We start from the raw sequence: 23,833 nt of genomic DNA, 5'->3' as shown, positions 1-23,833 counted from the left end.
ATGCCTGCCATGGAGATACCGAAGGATTAAGTGTTGTTTGGGCTCTAGTATGGATGCCATGGAGCCACACTTCAAGTATGCCATCTGCTTGCAACAATACTAAGGAATGGAGATCACGAGAATAATGAGGGATTCCAGTGTCGTTTGGGCTCTAGTATTGCATCCACAGAGTGACAGTGCCTACTCAACAAGGACTTGTTGCTTAGCAACCGAACTTGTTTAATTATTTTATCTTGATAAAAGTCCTCTAATATTTCGTACTTCAATATGCCATTAATTAATGCGTGATAAAATTCTGCCACTAACCTTCCAATAAAACCTCAAAAATTCTAATCAAGAAAATAATATTAATTCTTGTTTAATTTAGAAAATATAGAGTATTAAATGGAAAATTTTAAAAGCTTAAAAAAACTAATATATATTAACAATGAACTTTAATCGTGAGTAACAATAATAATTTAATATTATTATATAACAATTATGTTTATGTTAAATTTCTTATATCCAAAGTAAATTTTCTAATACAGAGTCTAAGTAACTTTAATCACATTTAAATTATTTTAAAAATATTAAATTTTTGTCTTCTAAACAAAGCAATCATGATTAGATCGAATTAAAATATTGTACCAAAAGGAACAATGATGAACAATAAATTTGAATTCTACGAAATAAATAACAGGTAACAATATTTATCCTATTCTAGAAATAATAAATTTCTGTCACGTTAAAAGCTAAACAAAATTAAATTCTTGTCACGTAAAAACAAAAACAAAACAACGTTGAATGACGAATTTGCTTCGCTCTACTTTCTTCCTTCGAATCTATACGATCGCCCTTGGCGGAGCGCCAAAACCCTGCCGAAAGTAATTTGTGGGATCTTCCTTATGGCACTTTACAGAGGATAACATTATGGAATAATGTCACTTCAAAGATACCCAGAGGTCAGCAATGGTGGAATATCGAACACCAGGAGGTCAAACCGCTGCCAAAAATTTCAACTTTGGGTCCCGCAAAAGCAACATTGAAAGACGGTGATGGTGCATGGAAAATGTATTCCAGAACGAGAATAAGAACAGTTCATTCAACTGCAACATTAAGCTTTGAGAAATTCAATAAAGCATTTGTGGTTGCAAGATTCAAGCATTTGGAGGAAAACCCTCAGAATTCAGAAGCAAGGGTTTGGGTAAAGCCATGGATCGAGTGAGACATCGGGTCTCCGAAGATCTGATGTTGGTGCTGCTGGAATGCCCTGAACTAGTGCCTTCACAAACTGAAGATACTGAGAAATCTGCACCAGAAAATCAATGCAGAGAAGAGATTCCAATGGAGCCATCTGTATGGAAGAGGCTTCCTGAGGAGATATTGGAGCTGGTCTTGGCCAGATTGCCACTGAAGAGCATCCTGACATTGAGAACAGTCTGTCGCGAGTGGAACAAATTGCCATTAAGCAAGAGGTTTGCCAGACTTCATTCCATTTCCCAGCATTTCAATCCTGGATTTGTTATGTGTGCGAGGAGAAGTTTCATGAGATCAAAGGACATGGAGAGAAGTGGGTCTAATTTAGGTCACAGGATTGGTATTACTAAGTGGCTCCGTCTGCCCTTCAAGATAGAGTCTAAATTGTCCATTCCATCTGATTTTATCCGCTTGGAGGCCTCTGCTGGTAATTTACTGTGCTTTTCGGAGTTTAAGCAATGGAGAAGAGGTCCTGTCAATTACTATGTGTGTAATCCTGTGACAAGGTGTTGCAAGAGTTTGCCTGAGAGAGTTGAGAAGGGGACAACCCAATTGGCAGGTATGGCAGTTGATGTAGATTCTGGGCATTATAAGGTTCTAATAGCAGTATCTGCTGGTGGGCAAACAGCAAATGATCAGCCCCTGCAGAAACTGATTGCTGATGTGTATGATTCAAGGACTGATCAATGGAAGAGAGCTGCAAAGATGTCTCCTCTCGCCAAGCTCGTTCCTGGATCTCTGGCTGTGTTTTGCAGAGGTGAGTTCTTTTGGTTGGTTTCAAGCCAAAGTGGGATTGGGTTGCTGATTTTCAATATGGAGAGAGAGGATTGGAGGGTCATCCATTTGCCTCCAATTATTCAGGAGCAGTTTTATGTCAGGGGAGAGGAGACCCTGTGGAGATATGATGGTGATACGTGTGAGTTGGTGCTTAGGAGCCTAGAAGATCAAGGAAGAGTTTTTGCTTTGTTGAATCATAAATCAAGCAAGAGATTGTGGGAGCTGATCAGGGCTGAGGGATCATGGGCAGAGATTACTTTGCCAGCAAAGGAGCCTAGTTTGAAACCTAAAGATTTCATTCTATGCTCCAAGCCTCGAGTTTCAAAAAATCTGTCCTTCTCTCGAGTTTCAAGAAATGTGTTCTTGTTTGATGTCCTTGATGGTGAATACAGGCTTTTTACAGATTGTAGTTTTGGGATGCTGGAGCAGCAGGTTCCCATTCCTCTGAATTTAGGGTTGGCTGCCGTATCCTAGTCATGGCAGGTTAGGAAGTTGGCCTAATGTTTCCCCTGCAAGAAATCGTTATGGTAAGCTTCAGCAGCATTTGTACAGAAGTTTGGTTAGCGAAAATAAAATTAAGGCACAGATGTAAGACAAACCAGTTTAATTTAAGGATAATTAAACTAGATAGTTGTTGATGTGTATGGCATGTTTTTTCGAGCTCTTGAAATTGAGCTATCACTACGTTGATCGGAAAAAAGTTCAGCAGTGACTGAGATTATATATTACTTCAGTGTTGAGATTATGGAAAGGAGGAAAATGTAAAGACACTAGTTTTTCTACCAGGAAATCATTCTTATGGTACTGTATTTGAAGAATGGGATGTCATTGCTTGGTTACATAATTTGCAAATTGAGGATTATCTATTTTGCAGTGTTATGAACATTTTGTTGTCAAACAAATCATGGATTTTGAGATCTAAAATACTTTAACTAGCTAATGCATGTCTCCTCAGACCATTTATTATGCTTGCTTCCAAGAAATATATTTTTAAAATCTGAGAGAACCAGGTAGCCACCAAGGTTTTGACGTAAAACTTAAGGATAAATTGTAATACTACTTGTTACGTGTCCACATTCTCACGGTTTTGGGGATCTTTGATACATTTCTTCCCTTTTTAATAAGTAAAATTATAACATTCTTTTTTTTTCATTGGTTAGGTGGGTGGGACTAGCCATGATAAAAACCAGTTATCTTAATTTTTAAGGAATGTTTTTAACAATAAATCCAATCACCATCTATTTAAAGTACTGTATAGAAAAAATATAAAATTCTATTACCATTATAAATAACCTACAATTTTTTTCAAATTTCCCAGGTTTCATAATCAACATCTAACCCTACATTGAAAAGCCTAGATTTAAAGTCAGAATCAGACATATTCAATGTTTAACTTCCCATATATGCCTATTAACCCTCCAGATCCACATGCTGGTTTAGCTACTTTAGGAGGGTCACCTACCTACTACTGACCCTCTTTCACGCTTATAGATGGACTGCCCTTTTTCCTCCTCTACTTTTCTTTCCTATTTTGGTGATCATGCAGGTTAATCAGCCGCCCTTTTCTTCCAGATTTTGTATGATCATGGATGTTAGTCAGCTGCCCTTTTCTTACAAATTTCCATCCCACCAGTAAACTGATTGAAAATTGTTGTCTTAAACAGTGATAATTGCATTGCATCATCCAGCTTGATAAGAGGGAGTGTATTGTTATGTATTACATAAAAAGTGATAATTACTTTGCATCATCTAACTTGATAAGAGGAATGGGTGGGATTGGTTCAATTTCCTTGTTTGAGCTCTTTGAATCATGTTTCTAAATCGTCCCTCAGGGAAGAAAAGTACTAACAATGAGGTTGGCTCCTTAGCCATCTCTTTATGAATGTCCACGCCACCCCCACAATGAGCATGTGTGGATGGAGTTACTTAACAGTGATTTTTTATCACGTCTTTGCACTAAGCTGGTTTAGGATTCATCAACATTTTATTCTAAGAGACCATTGCTTTTTGGTATGAAGTTGACATGTGTATATGTTTAAAACAATACTGCACTAGAAAGTGATATTTTAATACTTTAAAATTTATGTCTCGTTGCAGTTGTCATAGTGCAGTCTAATTTCATTTTTGAGATTTCTTTTACCTAGGTTCGTGTAAAAACAGATTCAAGGGTCGGTGATGGAGGACCACATTTTTATTTGTATGTTCATGACAATAAACTTATCCAAGGTATTACCAATGTTCGAAAGGAGTTTCTCATCTTAATATTCATAAGAGAAATATAGACATTCTTACCTAAATCAAAATTAATATTTGATAGTGATTTTGTAAATGGGCTGAAATTAAGGTGTTATGGTTTTATAAAGAGGATCACTTTAACCATAAACCAAGCTCAATGATCAGCAAATGATCAGCCCCTGCAGAAACTGTTTGCTGATGTGTATGATTCAAGGACTGATCAATGGAAGAGAGCTGCAAAGATATCTCCTCTCGCCAAGCTCGTTCCTGGATCTCTGGCTGTGTTTTGCAGAGGTGAGTTCTTTTGGTTGGTTTCAAGCCAAAGTCGGATTGGGTTGCTGATTTTCAATATGGAGAGAGAGGATTGGAGGGTCATCCATTTGCCTCCAATTATTCAGGAGCAGTTTTATGTCAGGGGAGGGGAGACGCTGTGGAGATATGATGGTGATAGGTGTGAGTTGGTGCTTAGGAGCCTAGAAGATCAAGGAAGAGTTTTTGCTTTGTTGAATCATACATCAAGCAAGAGATTGTGGGAGCTGATCAGGGCTAAGGGATTCATGGGCAGAGATTACTTTGCCAGCAAAGGAGCCTAGTTTGAAACCTAAAGATTTCATTCTATGCTCCAAGCCTCGAGTTTCAAAAAATCTGTTCTTGTCTCGAGTTTCAAGAAATGTGTTCTTGTTTGATGTCCTTGATGGTGAATGCAGGCTTTATACAGATTGTAGTTTTGGGATGCTGGAGCAGCAGGTTCCCATTCCTCTGAATTTAGGGTTGGCTGCCGTATCCTAGTCATGGCAGGTTAGGAAGTTGGCCTAATGTTTGCCCTGCAAGAAATCGTTATGGTAAGCTTCAGCAGCATTTGTACAGAAGTTTGGTTAGCGAAAATAAAATTAAGGCACAGATGTAAGACAAACCAGTTTAATTTAAGGATAATTAGACAAGATAGTTGTTGATGTGTATGGCGTGTTTTTTCGAGCTCTTGAAATTGAGCTATTACAACATTGACCAGAAAAAATTTTAGCAGTGACTGAGATTATATTACTTGAGTGTTGAGATGATGGAAAGGAGGAAAATGTAAAGACACTAGTTTCACTACCAGGAAATCATTCTTATGGTACTGTATTTGAAGAATGGGATGTCATTGCTTGGTTACATAATTTGCAAATTGAGGATTATCTATTTTGCAGTGTTATGAACATTTGTTGTCAAACAAATCATGGATTTGGAGATCCAAAATACTTTAACTAGCTAATGCATGTCTCCTCAGACCATTTATTATGCTTGCTTCTATGAAATATATTTTTAAAATCTGAGAGAACCAGGTAGCCACCAAGGTTTTGACGTAAAACTTAAGGATAAATTGTAATACTACTTGTTACGTGTCCACATTCTCACGGTTTTGGGGAGCTTTGATACATTTCTTCCCTTTTTAATAAGTAAAAATATAAAATTCTTTTTTTTTCATTGGTTAGGTGGGTGGAACTAGCCATGATAAAAACCAGTTATCTTAATTTTTAAGGAATGTTTTTAACAATAAATCCAATCACCATCTATTTAAAGTACTGTATAGAAAAAATATAAAATTCTATTACCATTATAAATAACCTACAATTTTTTTCAAATTTCCCAGGTTTCATAATCAACATCTAACCCTACATTGAAAAGCCTAGATTTAAAGTCAGAATCAGACATATTCAATGTTTAACTTCGCATATATGCCTATTAACCCTCCAGATCCACATGCTGGTTTAGGTACTTTAGGAGGGTCACCTACCTACTACTGACCCTCTTTCACGCTTATAGATGGACTGCCCTTTCTTCTCCTCTACTTTTCTTTCCTATTTTGGTGATCGTGCAGGTTAATCAGCCCCCCTTTTCTTCCAGATTTTGTATGATCATGGATGTTAGTCAGCTGCCCTTTTCTTACAAATTTCCATCCAACCAGTAAACTGATTGAAAATTGTTGTCTTAAACAGTGATAATTGCATTGCATCATCCATCTTGATAAGAGGGAGTGTATTGTTATGTATTACATAAATAGTGATAATTGCTTTGCATCATCTAACTTGATAAGAGGAATGGGTGGGATTGGTTCAATTTCCTTGTTTGAGCTCTTTGAATCATGTTTCTAAATCGTCCCTCAGGGAAGAAAAGTACTAACAGTGAGGTTGGCTCCTTAGTCATCTCTTTATGAATGTCCACGCCACCCCCACAATGAGCATGTGTGGATGGAGTTACTTAACAGTGATTTTTTATCACGTCTTTGCACTAAGCTGGTTTAGGATTCATCAACATTTTATTCTAAGAGACCATTGCTTTTTGGTATGAAGTTGACATGTGTATATGTTTAAAACAATACTGCACTAGAAAGTGATATTTTAATACTTTAAAATTTATGTCTCTTTGCAGTTGTCATAGTGCAGTCTAATTTCATTTTTGAGATTTCTTTTACTTAGGTTCGTGTAAAAACAGATTTAAGGGTCGGTGGTGGAGGACCTCATTTTTATTTGTATGTTCATGACAATAAACTTATCCAAGGTATTACCAATGTTCAAAAGGAGTTTCTCATCTTAATATTCATAAGAGAAATATAGACATTCTTACCTAAATCAAAATTAATATTTGATAGTGATTTTGTAAATGGGCTGAAATTAAGGTGTTATGGTTTTATAAAGAGGATCACTTTAACCATAAACCAAGCTCAATGATCAGCAAATGATCAGCCCCTGCAGAAACTGTTTGCTGATGTGTATGATTCAAGGACTGATCATTGGAAGAGAGCTGCAAAGATGTCTCCTCTCGCCAAGCTCGTTCCTGGATCTCTGGCTGTGTTTTGCAGAGGTGAGTTCTTTTGGTTGGTTTCAAGCCAAAGTGGGATTGTGTTGCTGATTTTCAATATGGAGAGAGAGGATTGGAGGGTCATCCATTTGCCTCCAATTATTCAGGAGCAGTTTTATGTCAGGGGAGGGGAGACGCTGTGGAGATATGATGGTGATAGGTGTGAGTTGGTGCTTAGGAGCCTAGAAGATCAAGGAAGAGTTTTTGCTTTGTTGAATCATACATCAAGCAAGAGATTGTGGGAGCTGATCAGGGCTAAGGGATCATGGGCAGAGATTACTTTGCCAGCAAAGGAGCCTAGTTTGAAACCTAAAGATTTCATTCTATGCTCCAAGCCTCGAGTTTCAAAAAATCTGTTCTTGTCTCGAGTTTCAGGAAATGTGTTCTTGTTTGATGTCCTTGATGGTGAATGCAGGCTTTTTACAGATTGTAGTTTTGGGATGCTGGAGCAGCAGGTTCCCATTCCTCTGAATTTAGGGTTGGCTGCCGTATCCTAGTCATGGCAGGTTAGGAAGTTGGCCTAATGTTTGCCCTGCAAGAAATCGTTATGGTAAGCTTCAGCAGCATTTGTACAGAAGTTTGGTTAGCGAAAATAAAATTAAGGCACAGATGTAAGACAAACCAGTTTAATTTAAGGATAATTAGACAAGATAGTTGTTGATGTGTATGGCGTGTTTTTTCGAGCTCTTGAAATTGAGCTATTACTACATTGACCGGAAAAAAGTTTAGCAGTGACTGAGAGTATATTACTTGAGTGTTGAGATGATGGAAAGGAGGAAAATGTAAAGACACTAGTTTCTCTACCAGGAAATCATTCTTATGGTACTGTATTTGAAGAATGGGATGTCATTGCTTGGTTACATAATTGGCAAATTGAGGATTATCTATTTTGCGGTGTTATGAACATTTTGTTGTCAAACAAATCATGGATTTTGAGATCTAAAATACTTTAACTAGCTAATGCATGTCTCCTCAGACCATTTATTATGCTTGCTTCTATGAAATATATTTTTAAAATCTGAGAGAACCAGGTAGCCACCAAGGTTTTGACGTAAAACTTAAGGATAAATTGTAATACTACTTGTTACGTGTCCACATTCTCACGGTTTTGGGGAGCTTTGATACATTTCTTCCCTTTTTAATAAGTAAAAATATAAAATTCTTTTTTTTTCATTGGTTAGGTGGGTGGGATTAGCCATGATAAAAACCAGTTATCTTAATTTTTAAGGAATGTTTTTAACAATAAATCCAATCACCATCTATTTAAAGTACTGTATAGAAAAAATATAAAATTCTATTACCATTATAAATAACTTACATTTTTTTTCAAATTTCCCAGGTTTCATAATCAGCATCTAACCCTACATTGAAAAGCCTAGATTTAAAGTCAGAATCAGACATATTCAATGTTTAACTTCCCATATATGCCTATTAACCCTCCAGATCCACATGCTGGTTTAGCTACTTTAGGAGGGTCACCTACCTACTACTGACCCTCTTTCACGCTTATAGATGGACTGCCCTTTTTCCTCCTCTACTTTTCTTTCCTATTTTGGTGATCATGCAGGTTAATCAGCCGCCCTTTTCTTCCAGATTTTGTATGATCATGGATGTTAGTCAGCTGTCCTTTTCTTACAAATTTCCATCCAACCAGTAAACTGATTGAAAATTGTTGTCTTAAACAGTGATAATTGCATAACATCATCCAGCTTGATAAGAGGGAGTGTATTGTTATGTATTACATAAATAGTGATAATTGCTCTGCATCATCTAACTTGATAAGAGGAATGGGTGGGATTGGATCAATTTCCTTGTTTGAGCTCTTTGAATCATGTTTCTAAATCGTCCCTCAGGTAAGAAAAGTACTAACAATGAGGTTGACTCCTTAGTCATCTCCTTATGAATGTCCACGCCACCCCCACAATGAGCATGTGTGGATGGAGTTACTTAACAGTGATTTTTTATCACGTCTTTGCACTAAGCTGGTTTAAGATTCATCAACATTTTATTCTAAGAGACCATTGCTTTTTGGTATGAAGTTGACATGTGTATACGTTTAAAACAATACTGCACTAGAAAGTGATAATTTAATACATTAAAATTTATGTCTCGTTGCAGTTGTCATAGTGCAGTCTAATTTCATTTTTGAGATTTCTTTTACTTAGGTTCGTGTAAAAACAGATTCAAGGGTCGGTGGTGGAGGACCTCATTTTTATTTGTATGTTCATGACAATAAACTTATCCAAGGTATTACCAATGTTCGAAAGGAGTTTCTCATCTTAATATTCATAAGAGAAATATAGACATTCTTACCTAAATCAAAATTAATATTTGATAGTGATTTTGTAAATGGGTTGAAATTAAGGTGTTATGGTTTTATAAAGAGGATCACTTTAACCATAAACCAAGCTTCCACATCAGCAGTTCAACTCAGGGTTTCTTTTTTTGATGAAAAAATGAGGAGAAAATAAACCTTTGCATATGGGTGGATCATTATTGACACAATCAAAAAGGAATTCTAGGAATCAATAATCCACTACCAGATATTTTTCAGCATTGCTCATATGTCATTGAATTTGCAAATCATCGCATATTTTAGGAGATAGTTGTAACACTCCCTTCCACCCCCTTGTATTATCTCGAGCTAAGGGAGATGTTACTTATGGCTCTAACCCGACCTCATGGAAAATTTTGAGGATGGAAATTTATCTTAAAGTTTAGAAAACTTGGCGAATCTTACTAGTCCCTAATATGCAAGTTGTAAATTGTTTCGCGACATTTTTATAAAATTTTCAAATTTCTAACAATTTTATAGTTTCTATAAATTATTGACAATTTTTAAGGTAAAATAATTTTATACTCTAAAATTTAGGGGAATATTTTTTATAAAAAAAGGAAATTGGTAAATCCTTTTTTTTTTGACAAAGAATGGAAAATTAGCCTACTTACAAATATTAGCCCCTAAAATTTTTCTTAACCGACCTCCAAGGTCTATTATGAAGATGGAGTAACAAAATGTTGGAAATACTAGGTGGGGGGGAGGGTGAGGGTGAATCAATATTTCTTTACAATTGTTATATTATGCCTGTTAATATCATTAATTAAACTAGAACACAAGATGTACAAGAAGAAAATAATTTTATTAATACAAATGATGAGGACTCCAATCCTCTTACAAACATACAGGCTCCAACCTATGCAACAACATTCTAACTCCTTCAAGGCTCCAAACCTAAACGAGGATTTCAATCATCAGATATCAAACCAAGCTCCAACCTGGTTTGAACGAGGCTCCAATCTCTTATGAGGACTCCAATCCTCAAAGACAATTCGGGCTCCAACCTATTTTCCTACAAGGTTCCAACCTTGTATAAGTACTATAATATTCTAGGGCTCCAACCCTCTCTACTTGCTTCAATCCTTTAAGGTGGCTTCTATACGCTTCATGTCCTCCAAAAGTTTCTTCAACAAGACTTTTGAAAGATCTCTTCAACAATATTTCAGTAAGGCTTCAAGGATGTCTCCAATATTGCTTCAACAATGTTTCACATATTGCTCCAAGATTTACTACAACAAATGCTTCTAGATGTCCTCCAAGATACTTCAAATTCTAGTTCAATTTTCAAGGTCAACTCCAACAAGGCTTCAAGATTCATTAAAAGTGTCTCGAGGGCTCTTCATGTTTTAATAGATCCCAACAATACTCCAAGAAGGCCTTCAAGAATGATTTAATAGGGTGTGCTTCAACAACGTTTAATGCTCCAATTATGTCTTCAAGAATCACCCAAGAATGTCCTCAATGATGCTCCAAGTGTAGACAAGGATGTCTTCTCCAACAAGTGATCTATATCAACTCAATAAGTCTTCAATAACGCTGCTTTAGTAAGGGTCTCAGGTCTTCACAATATGTCTACTCCAACACTGTATTCAAGTCTTCAATAAGGCATCCAAGAACAAATCCAACAATGCTTCAAATTAACTCGAAAGGATCAGCTTCAAGAATCAATTCCAATCTTTAAAAGATGCAATGGTACTTCCCTCAAAATTCTGCTACAAAATTGTCTCAGGTCTTCTGCACAAGTGGTTGATTAAGTTTGTTCCAAGGCAGAAAGTCACCTTTCTGTGAGCTATAGAAAGTCGCCTTTTTCTGAGGTCTGTAAGCTATAGAAGGTCACCTTTATATGGTTTGTGAGCTATAAAGTGTCACTTTTCTTTGAGGTTTACAAGCTACAGAAAGTCCCCTTTCTCTGAAGTCTATGAGCTACAAAATGTTTCCTTTCTGAGATTTGCGAGATACATAAATTTTCTTTTCTCTGACGTCTGCGAGCTACATAAAGTTCCCTTTTTGAAGTCTGTGAGCTACATAAAGTTGCTTTTGTTGGATCGAATTCCTTGTCTTCTTATCTTGGATGAGTTAGATGGACAAAATGGAGTAGCATAGCTTCTATTTGTACTTGTTCGATCATATTTTGAATGGACGCGTTTATTAAAGAAGGCCGACTTGTGTTCATATAGTCTCATGTAGGCCAACATCAAAACCATGTTTCTCTAACTTGTAAATTCATATCTCTTCAACAAATATGAGTTAGAGGGTGAGTAAATACTCATTGGAAATGGATTGAAGTCCTTTACAAGCCTATGAAGATATGGTATATCCTTTGACATGAATAAAAAATATTCGTCTAATACAAAAATCCTCTTCTTCCATCTTCAAAACTCGAAGCAAATGCCACTGACACGTGCAACTCATCGAAATATTTTTAGAAATATAACTTTTATCTCAATTTGACTCCCAAATTGAAAGTTATACCCATTTGAAATTTATCCAATCAGATTAGGCCATGTCAATATCGAGTTGCCATGTGGCTTCCACATGGCACTTCCATGTCAACATCACATGGATCCATGTTGTTGCTATACTACCATGTGGCATCCATGTGTGGTACTACACATCATCATAGCATGGGTCCACATTATCACAGGTTTCTGACATGACATCCACGCAGTACCTATCAGATTGTGGTATTTCCATGTGAATTTTGGTATAGGCCCCACTTAGCCCTTCCCCATCGTGTTTTGCAACATTTTCCTATTATATCTGGGTCTAAAGGAATACAGGTGTTCTCGCCTTTATCCAATATTCACATGCCACAAACTCTCGGACCTCCAGATTACTTGACTTCATTAGAGGAGATATGTCCTAGCAAATATCCAAGGATCCACAAAGGTGTACACTACTTGTCATCCTCGGATCTTGGATTCCCCATATCTTATGCACAATTCATAAAATCTGGTACCAGCCCTATCTAGACCTCTTGAATGGATGTACCCTCGTCCACATCTAGATTCCCAGGATATCAAATGAAATCGAACATAATACGTTATGGGTTTCATGTGAGGTGGTCCTAACGTAATAGGGAAAATTTATGTTATCCAGGTCTAAGGATGTATGGGTTTTCTAGGAGTTGGAAAACCTTTTCCACCCTCAAATTCAATGCAAATCCAACCTGATAGAGTCTGGGCCAATTCTAAGGAATTATTGCCTTGACCACATAGATGTACAGATATGAAATTCGCACTTGGAGAAAGGTATCCAACCCAAATTCAAACTATGTTTGAGGAGGTAATCTACCTAGATACAAAGGAAATTAGGAAGGTAATCTAGTCCTAGATGTGATTTTCTAGAAAAGGTTAACTAGTTAGGAGGAGACCTAAATTTCTACTAAGGCTTTGTGAAAAGGGAAAATCAATCAAAGTTTGGGGAATTATAGAGATCCCATAATACTAAGGGAAACTTACCAGAACTCCATATTTCTAAAGGTGATGGCAAAATCATGAGAAACAAACCTCCAAAGATACTAGAATATGTAAAAAAGAACTCAAAAGTACCAACAAAGCTAATCTTCCACATATTTTAAGCAAAAGACTAAGATGGCTTCAAAGGCTATCTTTCACAAGAAAGTAATAAACCAAGATCTAGATAGTAAATTTTAGGATGTCACAACAACATATAAGTATGCATGAACCCATATCATTCATCACATCATTCATAAACTAAGTGACTATCAACTCTAACTAGATAACTCATTTAACACATAACATATAGCTTAATCTCATCACATGTAATAAAACCTACAGTCATTGGTATGATAGTGACCTGCCTAATTCATAATCATATAAGATAGTTGAGAAATCATAAAATAACAGGTTAACTAAGTGAACCTCACACAATTAGTCACAATTCATATAAGTGATCCTGCAATTCATGAATATGGTAACAAGCACAGAGTTCTAGTAGCTCCTTATCGTCATGTATATACAAGATGGATAGTAAACCATGATTATATAGTGAACCAGACATTCTTTCATGAATAATACAAGATTAATCATTAATCATAAGCGTAGCAAGATATCATAGCCTCTAGTCTAACAAGCATAACCAAGTATATTTTTTTTTGTGTTAATTTCAATGGCAACTGAAAGAGGGACTTCCACTCTCCACCCAACCATAGGCTAGCTACATTTCAACCTTTCTTATGGTTGAAAACTTTAGAGCCAGATCTAAATTCTGATGGGATGCATATCCAAGGAAAATAACACCGAAGGATTAATCACATAACCAGGAGAAGGAGTCCATTGTATAGGTGGGTTCACAGCCCCAAGGCAAGCACCACATTCACTCACTTTCTCTCTAATTGGAAGACAAAGCTTCACCCAAGATCAAATGAATTTTGTCTCAATCCTAAGAGATGGTATCAATTGATTTTGGTGGTTTATCAATCACCTCTTATGGAAAGCATGGCGGGGTTTTGAATTCCACTTTCTAGGTGGTTTCACAACCCTAATACAAGCACCATGGTGACCTAGTTCTCCACTAAGCTCCTCATTGATCAATTGGGCTTAGACAAACCACTCAATGGCATCAACACCATCACAAGGAACACTTTCCTAATCCATAGAAAACAAGTTCAATTCACACCCTTCTTTGCTCCTTTTGGTCTCCATGCCAATAGTTTCAAACATAGTTTCTCTCTAGTGTCTACTCCCAAAACTCCCTTGTTTCTCAGATTCTAAAACTTTGTGTGCCCTCTGCATAGTAACTTCTGCACCAAATGTTTTTATTTCTTCACAACTTCTAGAAGACTGAAGAATGAACTATGATCCTCATCAATCTTCCCTCACCATCACAACCTTTTGGTTCATAGCCTCTTTCTCTCTCTCCATGTTTCACGAGGAGAGGGGACATTATGGTGATATCCTCCACTTAGACTACCCACTCCATGGATTCAATGCTTGTTAGCACAGACCAATCTGTGGTCAGCTAGGAAGTTATGACAATTAAGGGCGGTTGGTATGGTCTGTTATCAACACACCATAAGAAAAACAACCCACACACAATAGGCACAACACAACCCTTCAGGAACACAACAAGTACTTAATAACCCTCCACTAAGAGCTTTGGACCTATATGTCCTTCTAGTCAGACCAATCATTTAAAATTCTCATTTAATTTATTTGATGTTTACACATAATGTGTCATCCAACAATGGCCTTCATGCTGGCATTACATAGTCATAATTTTAACATTACAAAAACAAAGGTAAGCTGAGGGATGTTACAAACCTCGCCCCCTTGAAGGAACACCATCTTAGGTGTTCTATAAATAGTGAACATAACAAAATGTGAGATTTATAATTATAGCTCTTACATCAATGACATATTCCATGTCTTGAGTTTCCACTTTGAGGAATTTTATTCATATTTCATGGTCTAGTTACCTCTAGGCTACCTGACATTCCAACACATTTATGCCCAGTTGTATGTTTATCCTTACCGCTTCCACAGGGAACAAACTTGTTTCTTCTTTGGATAGACCAAATGAATTTCTAATCCTAATGACTATGCACATTACTCCTTGAAAACCAGTTTACTCAAGTCTCCTCTTTGAGGTAGTGACTCACCTTCTAAGTTCAGGCATCCCCTTCTCTGCTTCCTTAGTCCCTTAAGTGAGTTGTTCCTTGGAAAGGGTTCCTTGCATAGGAATATTCGTTATGGAGTCTCATAGTGAAGGCATCCCTTTGAGTTGCTCAAATAACATAACACATTTGTCACAACATATCTCATGGTGATGAATGCAGATCATATGGTTCCACTATCACAACAATGGCCTAGTCCCTAAGGTCTTTAGCTCTGCTACGCATATACACCACTTTGATATTACCATGTTGATACCTATTTGATATTACTTGTGATCAACACCATTAATCTGTGTTGGATATTTCAACAACTCACCTATATCATAAGCATACGATTCTTATGAGATTAATCATAAAAATTTTAAATAAAATTAATCTAAAAATTTTGATAGAAAATTCTTTAAACTAATACTAATCTCTATGGTTACTCTTCACTTCCTTTGGCTCCATAGGTAATAAGTCTATCTCATAATATTTATCGAACAATCCTTGTGCTCACATCCTGTTGAGTGTCTTTACCGAACAAGCTTCATCTTGTTCACATCCTGGTGAGTGTCTTTACCATACAAACTTTCTCGTGCTCACATCCCAATGAGTTTCTTTACTAAAAAAGCTTCTTATTTCCCAAATAATCTCCCTCATGCTCACATCCTAGTGAGAGTGGAGCATATTTCTTCTCCCATCAACTAATGACCTTTCTGGGCCTAAGAAACCCCCATTCTGAGTAGTATACTTGTCTAAGGGATTTCTTACATGGGCTGCCATTAGCCACTCACCTATAAAATACTAGGGAAGCCCCATTCTAAGAAGTCTACCTATTTGAGGGTTTTCCTACATGAGGTAACCATTAGAGTCTTATAGCCAAGTACCAGTATGGCAGATCTAATGTAATGTGCAAGGATTCGTATAGCCAAGTGATGGTCTAACATGGTCCACTACACTGCTCATGGAGTCTTATAGTCAAGGTACTTGTTATTACTTTGTCCCTTGAGATAAAAAAGTGTCACTGGACTATTGTGTCCCCATAGAAGTCCTCTTCCTAAGCTCCATGCTCCATCATTTCACAATTGTCACAACATTTAATTTCCATGAGATATACTCAAAAATTTCAAATAAAAAATTTTAATTTCCCAACTTTGCTTCGTTCAGAACCCAAATCTCATAAGCATAAGACTTGTAGTCATACAGTTGGGCTCCCTTATAGATGTTTTATTTTTTCATGGTGGCTTCTATCTCACACCCTATTCCAACACTCTACCTACAAATTGATTTTTCAATCAAACAAAAAGTTGTCAATACTCACATATCCATTATTTTCATTTCAAAGATTCACAACATCCTAAAGTAATCTCAGAATTATTGCACATATAAAAATTCTATTATTCCATTTGATTTCAATTAGATTGAAATGAAATTATGATAGCATCATATGTGTGCATCACATTTATTCAAAGCATTTCATAATGCAATCAAACATTTATTCCAACATCCCAAAGAGCAAAAACTGAGAGCTTCATATATTTAAATTCATGTGTAATTAGTTCTCTACTTTGTTTAACATGCATCTCACAAGTTATTGCAATATTTCACACTGAAGGCTTCCTTCCTTAACCATACCCCTTCTTGGGAATCCATGCGATACATGCATTAACTATGAAACAAAATATCAATTTAAGCTAAAAGGAACTGTTATGAAACCAACTCACAAAAAGATAGAAAAGATAGATGAACGCGTTAGAAATAAGCCTCTTCGAGGGGGAAACCTCCTTTACATTACACAAATGAATAATTCTTAGATGATTCAAATGACAAAACCTCCTTTCTATATATAGCAGTCTACAGGGTCACAATATAACCAAGCCGATCTAACAATAATTATATAAAGGCGCAAAAATAACAATAGAGGGATTCTATGGGGCACAATAATAACAATATGGGGACAATAGGGGCACAATAATAACAATAAGGGATACAACAACAATAGTAATGGGGGGATCACTAATATTATAGGGACCTAACATGCCCCTGTCTTCAAAAAAGTGTTGTCCTCAACACTTGAGTAGTTCTGGATGTTTCTGTATAAAATTTTCATCCTCCCATGTGGAATCTTCAACGAGTAAGTTCTTCCACTTGATGAGATACTCTGAAATTGATCTATTTTGTAGTTGTCGAGTTCTTGTTTCTTTGACTGCTTCAAGTTCCAATATGATTTTTCCTTCCTCATCAAGTTCTGGCAATATTGTCTAAATTGGAAGCTTGTCACCTATAACCTTCTTTAAGCATGAAACATGGAAAACTGGGTGCACTCGAGAAGTTGCAGGAAGCTCCAATTTGTATGCCATAGTACCTATCTTTTGCAACACCTTGTACGGACCATAATACTTTGGTGATAATTTGTTATCATTTTTAGCTTGCTTGAGGGACATTTGTTTATATGGCTGTAGCCGTAGGAATACCCAATCACCTACATCAAAACTTCTTTCGCTGCAATGTTGATCTGCTTGCTGTTTCATTCTATTCTGTGACAAGGTGAGGTTATCCTTTAAGAGTTGGAGAACTTTTTGCTGATGCTCGATGTGATCTTCCACTGCTTGAACCTTAGAATTTTCTCTTAAATATGATGTGATGGATGGTGGATGATATCCATAAAGTGCCATAAATGGGATCATTTTTGTTGCGGTGTGGAAGGAAGTGTTATACCACCATTCAGCCAGAGGCAACCATTTGACCCATTGTGTCTGTTTATCAAATACAAAGCAACGAAGATATCCTTCCAAACATTTGTTTACTATCTCAGTTTGCCCACCAGATTGAGGATGACAAGATGAGCTATGAGATAACTGAGTACCAAGACAAGAAAATAATTCTCTCCAAAAATTTCTAGTGAAATTGGGATCTCTGTCACTTACACTAATCTTTGGGTTTCCATGTAGCTTTTGAATTGTTTCCATAAATGCAGTAGAAACTATACTCGCTTTGAATGGATGAGATAATGCACAAAAGTCTGCATACTTGGTAAGTATGTCCACTACCACCATGATAACACTCTTTCCTTCGAACTTGGGTAGACTTGTGATAAAATCCATTGAAACCTCCTCCCAACGTTGGCCTGGAATGGATAAAGGTTGTAATAGTCCTGGAGTCTTAATTGTTTCAACTTTATTTTGTTGGCAAACCAAACATTCTGCCACAAACTTTTGAATATCAGATTTAAGGCCATCCCAAAAAAAATCCTTCTTAACCTTGTGGTAGGTTTTCAGAAATCCTGAGTGCCCTCCTAAGGGGGAGGTGTGCAATTCCCTAAGAATCTTTTGTTTGAGTTGCAAATTCTTACATAGGTATACCCAATCCTTGTACCATAACAAATCATTTTTCTAGATAAATGTATTAGATGTACTGGGATCTTGTTGTATCTTTTTAATGGGTGCCCACACTTCCTCATCATTCTTCCATTCATCCCTTCCTTCATTTATCCAATTTGGTTGGATAATAGAAATAGTGCAAATAAATTCTTCCACATCTTCATCCTTTCTTAAGAGTGCATCTGCCACAACATTTTGCTTCCCTTTTTTATAGATGATTTCAAAGTCATAACCCAACATCTTTGTGACCCATTTTTCTGCTCTTTTGAAGATAATCTTTGTTTTAAAAAGTATTTAAGACTATCATGATCTATTTTTACCTTGAAGTGTCTTCCCATTTGTTGTTGGGAAAAGTATCCAATACGGAATGACCCTATCCCACTCTAAGGGTGATAGTACCTCAGCAACAACCGAATGCAAAGCTATTCAAGATTACTTCTTTATGAGATGTAAGAGAGAGGAGGAAGAGATCCACTAACCGTTATCTTCTGCTAATGATTGATCCAATCTTCCTTCTTTGCTGCTTGCTCCCAGCTCCTTGCTCTTTCACTGGCCCAGCTACACAAAGATCCTGCAAAAGCACAAGCAAGGGAAACTACAAGAAGCATACATCCATAACTGATTCAAGGATTAGAATAAATCAAATATACAAGCATCAATACACCATTAAGACACATGCATATAGAAGAACCTCAAATGCTTTATTAATGGAAGAAGTAAAGTTCTGAGAATGTTACAACCATAAGAGGCCCAATCCAGCAACACCTCCCAGCAGAAAGAAATCTCCTCTTCACCTCCTTCAAAGCAATCACCCAATAGTTCTATGCACAAACCAACAACACTTCCTTACATTCACAAGATTCCAGCCTCCCTAGACCTCATGAGAGAGCTCTATATATAGGAGTTTTGGAGAAAGGATGAGTCAGCTTGAGGTTGGCATGAAGCTGACTAGTGTCCTCTCCCACTTCAGTTATACTTCAGTTCTTGAGTCCACTTGGAGTTTCTTGCTTCCACTTGGAGATCTAGATCCTCTTACTCATCACAAGGCGAATTCCCTGATCCAAGTGTCATTTTGGAAGCTTCCTGGGCATTTGACACCTTGCAGAATGACTGTGCCACTTGGCCAATCTCGCCCAGCGCAGGTAGCCTTCATTGCTTTTGACATTCAGCGCAGGTACAGAGTGGAGCAGTTGACATTCAGCGCAGATGCTCAGTGGAGTAGCTGACATGATCCAGAAATAGCTTGTTTTTGAGTGTTTTCAGGTGGAGAACTGATTTTCAGTGCTGTGGTTTGCTGACCTTGTTCCTCTAGGGGTAGGAACAACATGTTTAGGGACTTTGGATCCCTTAGATTATTGACATTTCATGCTTCATGTTGTAAGGCACAAAAATGTCTATAACAGTTGCCCCCTAAAGTATGAGGTCGTTTATCGGGTGAAATGCTTTATCAGGAGGATCCGAAGTTCATTCAATCGCTGAGAGGTGCCCTGTAATAAAATACAATACAATACATTATTTTTCATTCTGCTTTCATGATCTAGCTGAGGCGGGCATTCCCATGCTCAGCTTTATAAATTCATTTTGGTACATAGAACAGACGATCGTCTGATGGTAGACTGATAATTCTCTGCTGAAATTATCATCCTTTGAGTAGGATGATCATCTGCTGCAATGATGTACATAACAAATGTCTTTATATCCTGAATATATATCGCAACCCGGATGGATGAAACTAGATCCGGGGTCTTCAAACTCGTTCGATCTTCACTCTAAGTACAAGTCGATCCATGTGAGAATTGCGCTGAAGTCGAACATGGAAAGACATCGCTTGATTACCGGTCAATAATGTAAACCGTTAACAAGCGCGAGAGGAATCACCAATAATGACAATGACCCTCAAGGTACTGCAGTACAATTCACGTGGTGTGAATAAAGGACTCGGCGTCGAACACCACGCAAAATCTTCTGGTCGAAGGTCATTGATGTATACCTGTCGCCGGAAGTGAGAAACTTGCCATTGAGGCATGCAAGCTTCAAAGTACTGAGGGGGTTGTTCCTAGATCAACTTCTTGGATAATGAGCTGAAGTCGACAAGAAGCGATCCGTCAAAGGAGGGCCTTAATGAATCCCACATCAATGACACGGAACGGAGCTAATGATTTTAGTGGAGGCGAAAACAATCTGTGAAATATGATTCAGGGTGGCGATCATGGGTGGATGAAGGATAATGTATGGCAGTGGATGGGACACGGTTGACTCTTTCTGAACAACATCTCTTGAACATATAACGACACTGATGTGATGGATCGGTAGCATTACCCCAAATGTGGATGGTTTGGCGAGGACCATGGTGATGAGACCGGTGAATGAAACAACCCAACCCGATGTGATACGGAGGACAAAGTGTCATGTTCAAGAGCGACTTGCTACCATTAAAGCTTTGAGGTTCTCCCAATTTTTCCCCAGTCATTTCTGACCAGTACCTCTTTATTTTTGTCAAGCTTGAGGAGGATAACATATGCTTGTTCTATAACCTGCCCTTCGGGCAAGCCCATCGCTATGTTTTAACGAGCCTAGCGATAGGGAAACTCGTTCTCGTCTAAAGACAAGTTTGTCGCTATTTAATCATTTTAACGAGTCTAACGACAAGGAAAACTCGGTCCTTTTCATTTTTAGAGAGTCTGAAAAGGTACAGAAAGTTAACTCCAAAATTCCTTTTTCGTCATCTAATCCCTTAAGTCCGAAAAAGTATAAAACAATACAGAAGGGATGAGTTTTCGATAACTTTAATGAGCCGAATAAAACAAGCGCTCGACCTTTTTGTGCAATAATCCCTCAGGTCCAAAAAGATTAAAATCTAGAGGAGGGATAGCTCTTCCGGTCACTTTAACGAGCTGGAAGGCCAAAACTCGGCAAACTTTTCATATTTTACGAGTCAGATGAAAAGAGCTCAAAGAAGACTCGTCTTTTGAGGAACGAGTGATAAACAGGGATAGCAGCAGATTCCAGGTACAGGTTGGAATTTTCCAATCACGGCAGTGTCACAAGGATGGCTAGGTGAGATCACTCTTCGCAGCTGTTCCTCAAAATGGGTAAACAATCATATGGAGGGTAAATGATCGGCCAAATGAAATGGAGGTGACAGGTGTAAACACGACCAAGGCTTTTTATGGCTAATAAATTTACGATCACAATGGTTATTTACCGAGATGGGTTCATTTTTTAATGAGCTTGAATGCGCCAAAACACTGCTCAATGCTTATGTTTATTTTTTAACGAGCATGAATTCCGCGTTAAAACTGCTCGGATCTCGCTTTTCTATTTTTTAACGAGCATAAATTCCGCGGTAAAACTGCTCGATTATATGGTCAAATTTTGATTTTTTACCATTACTAGCTTTTCTCTTTTCAAATATAGTACTGCTTTTCAATTGCTGCAACAAACTTTGTTAGAAATGAATAATATTTGCATGAAAATGAGATTATAACCCTAATATTTCACTTTAAACTGTGTAAAAAGCCATTAAAAGGTGTTTTTACCTCTCATTTACCATTTCATTTGCATTTGGTTTGTTGGAGCTCTGGAGGTGCCTCTTCCCCCTTGATTTTCACCAGCTGATTCCGGGAGATTCTGCGGACGATTTTCGGTGCCATCTGGACCAGGTAGGAGCTAAACCCTAGCTCTTTCTTTTCATGGTTTCCTTTTCCTGTTTTTTGCCTGTTTTCCGGTCTTTCTGAGCCCCTGGGGTTTTGCCAGGGCGCCCTAGGATCAGCGCAGGTTTCCCTTTCGAAACCTGCGCTGAAGGTCAAGCTGCCTTAAGGCAACCTGACCCTCAGCGCAAGTGGGAGACTTCCTGCCTGCGTTGGGCTCAAAAAGACTGAGTTTTAAGGTTATTTTTGATGATTTTTTCGCCAGTTTTTCATCAAATCAGGAATTCACTCTTTCTCTTGTTTGCTTTGCAGGGAACCTTGAACAAAATGTCCCTTACATGGCGAGAACGAGAACATGAAGAGGAGGACATGATTGCCCTCCATGACCCGGTCACGGTGAACGCGCTGCGGAACTGTGGCCTGCTGAAGTTCTTCCGTATCTCTAGCATGAGAGCACAGATTTCTTTACTGCAGTATATGCTTGATGCTTGGGATCCTGTTAACCAAGTGTTCCAGATTAGGGGGAAGACCATCCCCTTGACCATAGAGGACATGTACTTCTTGACTGGACTGTCAAGACGAGGTGCCCCCATTTCCTTATCAGGTACGGCCCGGGGAACTGATTCCACCAGAGATTATGTCCGCCAGTATTGCAGGGAAGGTTCTCAGCCGAGCAGAGACGGCAAGATTGTTATCCGTGAGATTACTGATCGGGCTCTCAGGTCCATTCTGTTCACTATTGGTAGGATGGCCGGCAGCGCAGCTCTACATGTTGCCAACAGGTCTTATATGCAGCACGCCTTGGAGTGTCTCCAACCGAAAGTATTCAACTGGTGTGATGCAGTTTTGTTCAGATGAAAAGTCAATTGACCAAGGTAAAGGACGGGAAGCTGAAGAACTTTGGATTTGGTTCTATTCTGACTGCCTTCGCCTTGGAGAAAATCCCACTGATGTAGCCTCAGTACATCATACTTGACTTGCCTTCTCCGACCGAGCCACGCATGCAGAGGTGGGTTGACCACATGTCTAGGCATGCAGGTCAACCTCAGATTACTTTTACTGAGGCCTTCTTTAGGTGGTTCGAGCGCCAGGAGATGGCGTTTTCTGAGTATCCATATGTGGGTATGGATTTCCGAGGTGATCCGGATTTGGTGCTACCGGATGGCGAGCAGTGGGGTGCCATCGGTAAACTCTTTGACCATATTACTGTTTATTGTTCTTACTCATAATGTTGCTGTGCTTTATTCTATCAAGACTTTTAATTGTACTCTTGGGTGCATGCAGATATTGGTCCTGTTCGTCCAGCAGTTCGTCCGAGATCGCCAGTTGCTGCCCCGGCAGGGGAGCCTGCTAGGAGAGTTGTTATTCGCGATCTTGACGACACCGAGACCCTTACAGCTGTGCAGGAGCAGGTTGAGAGCCTTACTCGTGGCCTTCCGGATGTACAGATTGACGAGTTACCTTTACAGATGCAGCGGCATACTATTGGTGTGCCTAGATGATGGACTCGTCTCTTGCGCATGATTGCACAGGCCGTGACGTACTATCATGAGCACCACTAGGCTAGGGTGCCCCCTAGCATCTTTTTTGAGTTTTTAGGTCGTATGACCAATTTTGTCTTGGTTACGGAACATTATGTATGAACTTATATAAATAGCTTATATATTTTGATTTTCGGGTTTTATTCTGTTTGAGTTATATGATCCATATGTACAATCATTAATGATGTGTCCTTTTTATAAATTTTGCAAATGTCTAT

General features: G+C 38.0%; 1 protein-coding gene across 1 annotated transcript; it reads left to right on the top strand.

Annotated features, from left to right (window-relative positions):
- Window positions 1-807: 807 nt before the first annotated feature.
- Window positions 808-2,692, top strand: LOC149179649 (F-box protein At5g49610-like). The gene has a single exon (XM_089418032.1). The coding sequence runs from the start codon at window positions 1,192-1,194 to the stop codon at window positions 2,485-2,487; it is 1,296 nt and encodes a 431-aa protein (XP_089274158.1). The 5' UTR covers window positions 808-1,191; the 3' UTR covers window positions 2,488-2,692.
- Window positions 2,693-23,833: the final 21,141 nt, after the last annotated feature.

This window comes from Pinus tabuliformis, chromosome 3_2 (assembly GCF_031772625.1).
Source record: "Pinus tabuliformis cultivar Carrire ecotype Pingquan chromosome 3_2, CPIR1, whole genome shotgun sequence".
Classification (NCBI taxonomy): domain Eukaryota; kingdom Viridiplantae; phylum Streptophyta; class Pinopsida; order Pinales; family Pinaceae; genus Pinus; species Pinus tabuliformis.
Note: the sequence above shows the minus strand (reverse complement) of the source record. Positions and strands in the feature narration are given on the sequence as shown.

Coding starts and splice junctions, on each gene's coding strand:
- LOC149179649 (XM_089418032.1), top strand. CDS start 1,192: ATGGATCGAGTGAGACATCGGGTCTCCGAAGATCTGATGTTGGTGCTG.